At 37.4% G+C, this 12,628-nt stretch overlaps 1 protein-coding gene across 2 annotated transcripts in view; it reads right to left on the bottom strand.

Moving 5' to 3' along the window:
• The window catches only part of LOC150090710 (leucine-rich repeat flightless-interacting protein 2-like), a 195,059-nt gene that overhangs the window by 59,869 nt on the left and 122,562 nt on the right, over positions 1-12,628 (bottom strand). For both annotated transcript variants that reach the window (XM_090379575.1, XM_090379566.1), the window contains exon 9: positions 6,101-6,150. In XM_090379575.1, the coding sequence (XP_090235701.1) occupies positions 6,101-6,150 (50 nt within the window). The remainder of the gene's footprint in view (positions 1-6,100; positions 6,151-12,628) is intronic.

Raw genomic sequence — 12,628 nt, 5'->3', positions numbered from 1 at the left:
CGTTTACCCATCACCTTCACGATTTCTAAACAAAAAAAAAAAAAAAAAAAAGTTACTATAAAAAAAAATTCCGACATCTCTGACAAATAAAGAAACAAAATTTGTCCCTTTGCAGTGCGACGGAACACAACAATTGATGCAACGCACTAAATCAAACTATACATTTGGTCCTCCTTTTTTTTTTTTGAGTGGCGGGTATGAAGACAGCGGGGATTGCAAGATAATAGGTACACTAATCTCCTAATGACGACTTATAACGCCGCTTCTTGTCACTTATTTATGATTTGCAAAATATTTGTTTATACCTATTCTAGTTATTACTTGAATTTTATGATTTGTGGTTGATTTTTTTTTGTTATTTTGGAGTCTTGAAGTGTCCCGGTTAATCCGATCCTGGTAAATCGAGAGTCTGCTGTATTCTTAAAATTTTAAAGGCCATAAAGAAGAAAGACAATCCACATCTACACATGAAATTCTGTCCGCATCACTGTCATACGAAATGTAAAGGCAAACCTACGTTCAAACTAAACAGGCAATGAACCATCACAAGTGTTCCAGGCTAACACAAACTCACACAATTCTCTTCAGAAAGATGTTAACCTGCAGGGATTACTGTCTAGAAGGGATCCATCTTAGCAGGATAATAAGATATCACAGTCTCAAGGGTACAAAAATACAGGACAAAGTTAGCTTGAAATATTAATGGGAAATACAATTACTGCAATAAGAAACATATTACTAGAGTGGTGTATCACAATACCTTTATACCAATTTCTATTTGAATACTGAATTTCCCACTGAATTTTCACACAGTGGAAAAATCACTGGAGAAGTGCTCATGAATACTCTCCAAGATCTGCAGACCTCTTTACACCTTTGAACTTTTAGATACTTGTGGGAAAGGGATGGGAGAGAAGAATAACTTAAAGATACAGTTACCAACCTGGAAAATGGTTAGATTTGTTGGGGAATATGCAACAGAAATCACATAAAATTACAAGTGATACAAATGTCACCGTATTCAAACTTGAAAAAAAGAACGGTCATGTAAGAATCTGATAGACCTCCTGAACATCTAGCCTAACTTGTAACATATCTGTTAGCTTTATTAAAAATTTGAATTTATATCTGAAAACTTTTATCAATCAAAGATTCAGAAAGAAAGATTATCCAGCTCTACATATGAAATTCTGCGAGTCACTTTCTCAGGAAATATAAAGGCAAAGCCACATTCAAACTAAACAGAACAGTGTGTATATGTGGTTTTTTTTTTTATGAAACCCCAAACACGAGGAATATTAGAACCTATAGTACTTAGCACTGTGCATGGACCAATGAAGATGAAAGAAGATACTCGTTGACATTAGAGTTGAATTTGAATTTCTGTAGATTGCAATTTTCAGGAAATATGTATGAAGAAACAGAAGCTGAATGAATAAATGAGGAAGAAGAAACAGTACACACGGGGAAATATCTATAGAAGAGGCATGTAACAGAAACAGAACATCTATGAGACAGAGAGTGGAGAGACTCTGTTAGAGATGAGTCATTAATTAACCTAACTGCCCTCTTTTGAATGGAATTTAGAAGACTGAGACACTTTGGGGGACATTGCCGCAGATGTGGGAACAATATTCCATGGTAGGGCAGATTTGTGATTTGTTTCTTCCAAACAGCAGTTCACCCTAAACAGGGTGAATTGCTGTTTGGAAAAAAACAGTAACACTGAGAGCAAAAGACACAACTCAGCTTTATAGATGCAGATGAAGCAATAATTGTAATACACCTATGCCATGAGAGAGTAGAAGTGAGGGTAATCCCCCAATAGAGATATACGATCTTGTCTAGAATCAGAATGTCATTGAAGATAAGCAAAGGAGCAGAAGAATCCTTTTTGTACGATATGACAGGAATGAGAGTTTTAGGATTGAAATAGGACTGGGGTATGTCTGCTAGTGTCAAAAGTTGATGACATTGGAGAACAGATATCTTTTAAGGGCAAAAAAGGTAATATTGTTGTACATGTTGGCAATAATGCCATTAAGAGTAGGAGATATGCAGACTTATTTAACAAGTGCAAGTCAATGTTGAAAAAAAGTTGAGAGTTAGGGTTAAATTTAAGTGTCTGAGACAAATAGGAGGGAGTATGTGATGAGAGCCTTGTCAATCAATTCGACCCCGGAGAGATTGTGCAAGGCTCATTGGGGTAGAATTATTTTTCTTAGCGTGGTCTGTGCTTGTTAATAGGTGAGACTGCTTCTACAGGGATTGGATACACTTAAATAGAAAGGGTACAAGAATATTTGCTGATCATATCGAGGCTGCTAACCTGGAGAGATTCACAGACTAATAAATTAAGAGTAGCCGCAGCCAGAGGTGAAAGTGATTCTTGCACTGCTTCTATTGGAATGAGCAGCAGACTGGAAAGCAAGGCACTGGGGATTTCATGAACTGCTGGGAGTCATCATGCAACAAGTAAATACATGGGCTGTGTTAGGGTAACTAGAAGTAAAAACAAGGTGCATATATACTTGCATGTACACCAATTCTAGGAGTATAGTAAATAAATTTGATGAATATGAAGTGCTAGTCAAGACATCAAAGTTGGATATTGTTGGGATATCAGAGACATGGTGTCACAGATAAGGAATGCAGAATTTGAATTTGGGGAGTACAATGTGTACAGAAAGGAGGAGGGGTTATGCTGTTAGTTAAGAAACACAAAATCTAAGGCAGTGCATCCAGCTGATATGAGTGGACAGTGCAATGCTGAGTAAGTTTGGTGTGACATAAACATGGGGAAAGCAAAACAGAGTAGGAGTGTGTTCAAGGCCTAATGATCCTGATGAGTACAGTGAACAACTGTACAGAGAAAGAGTGGACCAGTAAATCAGAATATCATATAATGGGGGATTTTAACTTCCCAGACATTGACTGCGACTTGTGGGTTGGTCACTTGCACACTAGCAAGACTTGTGGATATATTGGATGATTGTTTCTACAGTGGCATGTTCAAGAAGCAACCAGAGGGAGTAATACTCTTGATCTGATTATCACAGTGATTATCCATGCATTAAGAATCTGCATATAAAGGAACCACTAGGTGGCAGTGATTACAATGTATTATCCCACATATGATGTGGGATTTACTTAAAGATGTGGCTACCATCAGTGGTAAAAAGAAGAGTTTTGTTTTCGCAAACGTGACCACAGTGGTGTCAGACAGTTTTTAAATTCTATACAGCGGGACCAACTGATGATGTTATCAACAGCAAATTCTAAATGCGAAGCATTCAAGGAATTAATCTTGGAAGCTAATAAACTTTTCATACCAACTAAGAAATACCGTTCAAGGTTTAGGCCTAAATGGATGCCAGATGAACTAATGAGACTCATGGTAGAGAAGAAAAATGCATAGGAGGCACAAATTATCAGGCGACACAGAAGCCTATGGTAGGTATAAGATAACCTGTAATAAAGTCACAAAGGAGGTCAGGCAAACGAAGGCAGATTACAAGAAATCTTTGGCAAAGAATGCAAAAAAAAAAAAAAAGCAAAGAGTTCTTTACTCATGTAAACTCTAGAAGGAAGGGGATGAATCAGATTTGTCCACTTGATATCGATGGTTTGACTGTTGATGATCCTGCTTAGGTATCTGACAAACAGAATGAGTATTTTACATCTACCTTCACACATGAGGAATTCTGCAGGAAAGTGGAGGCCAAAAGTTCATGAAACTCTAACAGGGAGCTAAAAAATTTTGCAATAACTGAGAGCAAAGTGAAGGAGAAATTGTTGAAGTTAAACATAAGAAAGGCACCTGGGTTGGATGGGATCTATCCAGTTATATTAAAGGAGACAGCAAAGGAAATAACCAAGCCTTTGACCATAATTATGAGATCATCCTTGGATTCAGGGGAGCTACCCACAGACTGGAGATGTGAAACTATATTTCCCCAATTCACAAAGGGGATTCAAAGGGTAACATGAGTAATCACAGACCTGTTAGTTTAACTTCTGTTCCAGGGAAAATAATGATGTCACTGGTTAAAGATGCATTGCAAGATCATCCAGACAAGACTGCAGTTACAGTTCAGACACATCTACTTGCACAAATGTGTTACAGTCAAATCGTTCTCCTACATATTTATAACACTGTATATTCTTCATTTAAAAAAAAATTAAAAATGTAAAAAGTAAGAATGGCGCATTTTAGAAAAAGGTCATAAATCCATCAAAAATTATAACAGAGTGCATCCATAAAGTTCCTCCAAGGTTTCTGATGGATGCTGTAGACAAATGAATGTAACTGCAGACATGCAGTTTGCTGTCATTTGAATTACATTTCTCAAATTTTTGTTGCTTACCACAGTACAACTTGATATGAACACTCTTAGTTGCACAGAGTATATCCAGCCAGTAACTGATTTCGTACCATGTTCATTGCAGCGCAGTAATGCCTATCATCACAGTATCATTCATGATACTGATCGTTAGGTAATTAATTTTGGTGACCATAATGTGATTCACCAAGGCCTTAGCATATTTTCTTTAAAACTGAGATCAAACTCTCTAGCTGATTCTCAACTATCCCACTGATACTAGGGTACTGAGATCCAACTTTATGCAGTGCCTCATATTTAGCATCCGATACATTGGGTTTCCCCCTTTCACTATAATCCAGTTGTTCACCAGCATCTCATCAGTAAACTTCTAGGAAGATGGACAGACAGAGATAAGCCAACTGCTTTTCCATCTTTCTACCCAGTAATGCCTATCATCACAATATCATTCATGATACTGATCGTTGGGTAATTAATTTTGGTGACCATAATGTGATTCATCAAGGCCTTAGCATATTTCCTTTAAAACTGAGATCAAACTCTCTAGCTGAACCTCACTATCCCACTGATACTAGGGTACTGAGATCCAACTTTATGCAGTGCCTCATATTTACCATCCGATACATTGGGCTTCCCCCTTTCACTATAATCCAGTTGTTCACCAGCATCTCATGAGTAAACTTCTAGGAAGATGGACAGACAGAGATAAGCCAACTGCTTTTCCGTCTTGCTACTCAGGCATACCCTCCCTCTAACTTCTTCATGTAGGGATATGCTTAGAACATGATGCGTCTCCACCACAATTATCAGAACTCTGAAGACAGTAGTGTGATAAACCATGTCCATAACATAACACCCCATAATTTGCTTCACAGAATTTGTAGTTATTCTACTACCTGAAGACCCATATCACAAAGAGCATTGAATGGATGCTGATATGCTGCACCAAACAGTGGCAAGAAATCCATTACCAGCTGGATATACTCTGCCAACAAGGGTGCCCACATCAAGATATACTAAGTATCATATGCAATGAAATTCTGAAGGATTTACTACAAATTACAGCAAACAATATTTCTATAGTTGCATTCATCTGTCTACAGCATATATCACAAACCAGGGTGTAACTTCATGGATACTCTGTGTACACTTAAAATATTACAATAACTTAAAAACATTTAACAGTCAAATTGACTGTAGCCATAGGTCTAGTGTTAAATATGCATTGTTTCAGAAGTACTTTGAAACGGAATGGAATGGTATGCTATGGAAGATCAGTATCTTCTTACAAAGCTCAAAAGTTTTGGATATGTATCCATAGTTTCTCAGAACAAGAGCATGCGACATATCCTGGGTTTGTTTGTTATTTGGTTTTTAGGAGCATTAGCAACTAAGGCCATATTGCTCCAGGAATGTGCGGTGGTCATTCCCTGACCTTTCCACATCCTCCGTATTTGGTGGTCATGGGCTCGAACCCCGGTCTAATCAAGAAGCGTGTGCACGCACTGCTGCTCCTGCCCTCCTGGCTACGGAGGCGCCTCATATCCTGGGAAGTCTGGAAATAATCACATGGGAGAATAAATACGAAAAGTATCAAAAACACACATTTTGAAATATGGCTTATAAGAACAGAAATAATATTAAGCATTCTTTAAATGCAATAATATACAATTAATTATTATTATGTACAAAAGACAATAATTTCTTTTTTTTTTAAGTTCAAAATGCAGAAACTCTTACAGGAAATAAACACATACCTCATCCAGCAATTCTTGTTTCTCCTCTGCAAAACGCTTCAGTCGAAAATCTGGAATATAAAATAGCAATACTATTAAGAAGCTTAAAAATGTTCAGTGCACCATGGTTATGAAATCTGGATAAAAGCAAATCAAATGGAAAACATATGGTTGTAACTATGCATAACAGATAATTGAAAAAAGGGAGACATTTTTCTAGATGAGAATTTTTACTTTATTTACTTTAGCACATATATTAAAAGCTTTTAATCCTCCAGTGATCACCTAGAGTAACAAATTTTAATGGCCAAAAAATACAGCATCCAATGAAGGAATGACTTTTAGCACTTTTCAGAGGCATTATGAAAGGTGCTTAGGCATAGACATGTGGACATGTTAGGCACTTTCCTAAAAGGGCCAAAGTCTCTATGCACTAATTTCATTTACTAAAATTTATTACTACCCAAAGATTAGTTTATAAATTTAAAAAATATATATAAATAAAACAAATACAATAAAAAGAGATATATATAATAAATACGTAATAGTATATGTATCTATATACAATATTTACATTTCATTCATACAGTAGAACAAATTATATTTACAATAATTAATAAGTTTTGAATAATTACATTACAATCTAAATGACAATATTAAAATTTTGAATAAAACCGAAGTGTGTAGCATGACCAACAAAGAAGAGCCACGGCAATTTAGACTGAAGGAAATAAACAGTGGATAACACTGTCCAAAGCGTTCTGTTTCCGTCCAGACCACGCGGAGTTATGCCATGTGTAGACAGAAGTCTCTTCTTTTAAAAACCTTATTTATAAAATCTAAAAAAATCTAAAAACAATTTAAATACACTTTTATCTAAAACGAATTCTGGAAGAGAACCATCATTTAATACAAAAGTTGTTCTTTCTAATTCAGATCTAATATTCAAGTAATTATAACAGTTGAGGGCAACGTGAAGACCAGTCTCCATTGCTGCATTCACACAGATCAGAGGGAACCAAGCCAAACCAGTTCAGCCTGGACCTCAAGCCATGCCCTGTGAGGAGAGAGCATGTATTCAAACCAAGAAGGAAGATGCTAATTGTTAAACAAATATTTGTCTAAGTTGATAGGGCATTTTTTTCTGATTAACAATTTGCACTTTAACTATTAAACTGATTAACAATTTGCACATTCACACATCATGTCCTTTGTTCCGAAATAATAATAATAGGGCAGCTAGCTGTAGCCATTGCTTACGATAGGCCTAACCAATCTGGTCTCAAATTGAAGATATTTCTTGCTAGGAGCTGAAACATGGAAAAATATAAAAATTCCAAATAGTTTTATTTTACAGAACGGGCCAATTTTCTCTACTAGTGCTGCCTACCTTAAAAGAAAGAACTAATTGTTAGGATTCCATTGCACTGCTTGCACCACTCACTATATGTCCCCACGTTGCGCATGTGAGCTCATACACTCATTGCCATTCGTTACGTTTAATACATTTAGAACTCGTCATTTTATCGTTATCAACTTCAAGTTTTATTTGCATTTTGTTTTGAGGTTATTTAAGTAAGTAATTTTAAGGATTTAGAAGTATGTCACAGTCAGAACATGGAAGATGTGTCTGCCTCCCATGCTACTCTAACTGGTCATATTGAACTTACCTTGTGGCAAAGAAGAAACACGTGTTTTCGTGTTTCTGCAAATGTATTCAGAATTGGTCTGAAATGTGCATTTAAGGATCCGAAAAATTTAACATGTCACAGTATTGGCTTTCTTAGTGAGAGGTGTGTTCATTGTCAAGCCTTACATTTTAAGTGTGAAAAGTTGGGGATCATTTTCCTACATGTTGTCAAAATGGTCAAGTTTCATGGCGGGCAATCCAAATGCTTGCTTACATAAGTCCTTTATATACAGATGACAATGAACCGCCAAAAAAGTTTTGTGAAAATATAAGGCAATACAATAATGCTTTCTCTTTTGTTTCTTTTGGAGCTAATGTGAAACTGCCGTCCGGTCATGGGCCTTATGCATTTCGGATTTTGGGAGATGACAATGAATTGTCCAAAAATTTTCTTGAAAATATCAGGCAATACAAACTCTACTACCAATTGCGAAATTTTTGCAATGGGTACAGCTAGTATTATATTATATTAGTGTAGTTTTAAATTGAACATAGTTGATTTGGTATTAATGCCAGTTCTTTTAGGAGTTTTATATTGTATTTTATTGAATTTTAGTTTATTTAGCTATTATGGCTATGAGACTGAGGTCTTTCACCTGTTCCCTTCCAGATTTATCTTAGGTAGTAAATGAAAATTCTACTGATGAATAAAGTTGTAAGGGCTCTGTGGGGAAAATGACTGAAGATGATACCGAGCACAGATTATGTAATGCCAGAATTGGAAGTAGGAATAACTTGAAAGGATTCCATAAGTAGAGTGGAGTCTCAGGTTGTTTCAGAAGGAAGTCTTGTGAAAGGAAGTGCCCCAAAGAAAAAGAAAGTTAAAAAAGGAAATGATAATATGAGAACAAAGGTGAAAGATATAATTAATAAAGAATGTAGTATGCAGTCAGAACTATGTGATTCTAATAAATTGATAAAGAATCCTGATGTTACAGTATGGGGGTATGGTTGAGGGTAACAAAACAGCAGACAGTGTTAGACCAGTGAAAAGGACTATAGAGGACTTAAATAGTTCTGGAGAGGACTCTATTGATAAGATTTTGGGATTGGACTCTTTAGATAATGTGAAGATAGCTAAAAAATGAAATTGAGAGAGCTCCTTTTGCAAGAAGAATACAATGTGCCTGGTACTCTAGCAGCCCAGGTTTTTGATTTATGGGATAATCTGGAATCCACAATTACGGATTTACAGATAAAGAACAAAGCACTGAAAGCGAGAGTGCCTGCCTGGCAACCCAAAGGTCATGGTTTCGAATCCAGGCTCGGGCTTGGATCAAAGTACTGCAAAAACCTTGGGAGGTGCATTATGGCCAAAGATGCCGATGCGCCAACAACTACCAAAAAAAAAAAAAAAAAACTGGAAGCGAGGTTAGACAAAAGAGCTAAATCTAATTACGGTGACAAGAACCTTTGCACAGGTTGTCTCCAAAGAACAGTGCGTCCCTCAACAATCAAAAGTAGCCATTATTACAACGAGAAATGATAAGTACAAGAATAGTGAGGAAATTAAAAAAGACGTTTTAGACACGGTTTAACCATTAGCATTAGTAGAGGCAAATGACGCAAGAAAGCAAGCTTATGCAGCATCAGCCAAAAAAAAAAAAAAAAAAAAAACCCCTTTCCCTTCACCCCTCCGTTCGTTCGAAATACCTGTCCAGCTGAGCCTTAAATTTATTTAGGCTATCAACTTCCACAATAAGGGATGGAAGTCTGTTCCAACAACCAACTACCCGCTGGTTAAAAGCAAATTTCAGCACATCTATCCTACATCTGTCTTCCCTCAATTTGAATTTATGCCCTCTCAAGTGATTATTCTGAGCAAGAGACAGTATCCCATCAGCATTGAGCATGCTCAAACCATTCAAGGCTTTGTACACCTCTATCAGATCACCTTGCCAGTGCCTAGTCTCCAGACACTGTAATTTGCAAAACTTAAGCCTTTCTTCGTAAGAGCAACCCTTCGTTCCGTTCACTAACCTTGTTGATCTTCTTTGTACTCGTTCCAGCAGCTCTACATCCTTCTTGAAATGAGGCCTCCAAACCTGTATACAATACTCAAGGTGCAGTCTGACCATTGCCTTATACAAGGGAATAATCACCTCCCTATCCCTGCTAGAAAAATTCCTGTATATCATTGATAAGACACCATGAGCTACTCTTGCAGCTCGTCTTCACTGCTCAGAGAACTTCATATCTACCTGCACAATTACCCCAAGGTCCTTTTCATTCTCTACCACTGTCAGTGTAGTACCACAGAGTTGACACGTTGCTCTGGGGTTGCTGTTTCCCATATGTAGTACTTTACATTTGTCAATGTTAAACTTCATTTGCCACCTCGTAGCCCATCTGCTCAACCTTTCCAGATCCTGTTGCAGCAGTATAGCGTCATTAGCGTCCTTAACAACCCTGCCAACCTTTGTATTGTCTGCAAACTTGGACATTAAGCTTGAAATACCATCATCAATATTATTTATAAATACAGAAAACAACAATGGACCCAACACTGAACCCTGAGGGACTCCACTAATAACATTAGTCCACGATGAGCAGTGTCCATTAATTACCACTCTGTTTTCTGCCACTCAACCATCCCTTTATCCATAGCAATAATTTGCCACCAATGCCACACTGCTTCAATTTGTGCAGCAGTCTTCCATGTGCAACAGTATCAAAAGCCTTTCTAAGATCCAAATATATAATATCAAAGTTATTCTCTGCATCCAATTCTTTTGTAACTACATCATAGTATCCAATCAAATTGGTCAGGCAAGACCTTAACTTAACAAAACCATGCTGTGTCTGAGCTATAACTGAATTCTTGTCAAGATGATCCCGCAGTGCTTCTTTAACCAGTGCTTCCATTAATTTTCCTGGAACAGAAGTTAAACTCACAGGTCTATAATTACTTGTGTCAGCCTTTGATCCTCCTTTGTGAATTGGGGTTACATTTGCACATCTCCAGTCTGTGGGTACCTCCCCTGAGTACAAGGAAGCTCTCATAATTATGGCTAATGGATTGCTTACTTCCATTGCTGCCTCCTTTAATACAACTAGATAGATCCCATCCACCCCAGGTGCCTTTCCTGTATTTATCTTCAACAATTTCTCCTCCACTTTACTCTCAATTATTACAAGATCATCTAGCTCACTGCCAGTGTACTCCATCTATGGCATTCCCCTTCCTGAATAACTCCTCATGTGTGAATGTAGATGCAAAATATTGATTTAGTTTGTTAGCTACCTGAGCAGGATCATGAACAGTTGAACCATTGATATCAAGTGGACCAATCTGATTCATCCCCTTCCTTCTAGAGTTTACATAAGTAAAGAACTCCTTGCTGTTTTTCTTTGCATCCCTTGCCAAAGATTTCTCGTAATCTGCCTTCGCCTGCCTAACCTCCTTTGTAACTTGGTTACAGATCAACTTATATCTATCATAGGCTTCTGTGTCACATGTTAATTTATATGTATACCATGCATTTTTCTTCTCTGCCATATGTCTCATTAGTTCATCTGACATCCATTTAGGCCTAAACCTTGAACAATATTTCTTGGTTGGTATGTAAAGCCTAGTAGCTTCCAAGATAATTTCTTTGAATGCTTCCCATTTTGAGTTTGCTGTTGGTAACATCATCAGTTGGTCCCACTGTATAGAATTTAATTACTGTCTCAGACCATCGTAGTCGCCTTTATGAAAGCAATAACCCTTCCCTTTACCCCTGATGGTAGTTACCTCTTTGAGTAAATCCCACTTCAGCACACTGTGATCACTGCCACCTAGTGGTTCCTGTATCTGCAGATTCTTAATGCATGAAGAATCACTACTGATAATCAAATCAAGAGTATTGCTCCCTCTAGTTGCTTCCCGAACATGCTGATTTAGAAAACAATCATCCAATAAATCCACAAAAGCCTTGCTAGTGTGTGAGTGACCAACCCACAAATTCCAGTCAATATCTGGGAAATTAATATCCCCCATTATAAGACTCTGATTTACTGGCCCACTCTATTTCCCTGTACAGTTTCTTATTATACTCATCAGAGTCATTAGGCCTATAGCACACTTGTACTCTCAATTTTGATCTCCCAATGCTTATGTCACACCAAACTGACGTGACACTGCACTGTCCAGCGATGTGGACTGGCTTCACTTCCTTGGATTTTATGTGTTTCTTAACTAATAGCATAACCCCTCCTCCCTTCCTATCCTGTCAATCCTTTCTGTAGACGTTGTACTCCCCAAAGTTCTGCATTATTTATATCTGTGTGACACCACGTCTCTGATATCCCAACAATATCCACCTTTGATTCTTTGAACAATACCTCAAATTCATCAAATTTATTTACTAAACTCCTAGCATTAGTGTACACTCAAGTATATATGCACCTGTTCTTTTTCTTAGCTACCCTAACACAACCCTTGTGTTTACTTGTACCCCAATAACTCCCAGCAGTCTCTGAAATATCCTGCATCTTATTTTCCAAGCTGCTGCTCAGCATGTTCGAGAGGCAACCAGAGAAAGTAATACTCTTGATCTGGTTATCAGCAGTGATCATTCGTGTATTAAGAATTTGCAGATAAAGGAACCACTAGGTGGCAGTGATCACAGTGTGCTGAAGTGGGATTTACTCAAAGAGGTAACTACCGTCAGGGGTAAAGGAAAGGGTTTTTGCTTCCGTAAAGGGGAGTACAGTGGTCTCAGACAGTTTTTAAATTCTGTACAGTGGGATCGACTGACGATGTTACAAACAGTAAATTCTAAGTGGGAAGCATTCAAGGAATTAATCGTGGAAGCTACTAGACTTTTCATACCGATGAAGAAATATTGTTCAAGGTTTAGGCCTAAATGGTTATC

This window comes from Mastigoproctus giganteus, chromosome 1, assembly GCF_048544385.1.
Source record: "Mastigoproctus giganteus isolate SK-2022 chromosome 1, ASM4854438v1, whole genome shotgun sequence".
NCBI lineage: Eukaryota > Metazoa > Arthropoda > Arachnida > Uropygi > Thelyphonidae > Mastigoproctus > Mastigoproctus giganteus.
The sequence above is the reverse complement of the archived record's forward strand: the minus strand, read 5'-3'. Positions and strand labels throughout refer to the sequence as shown.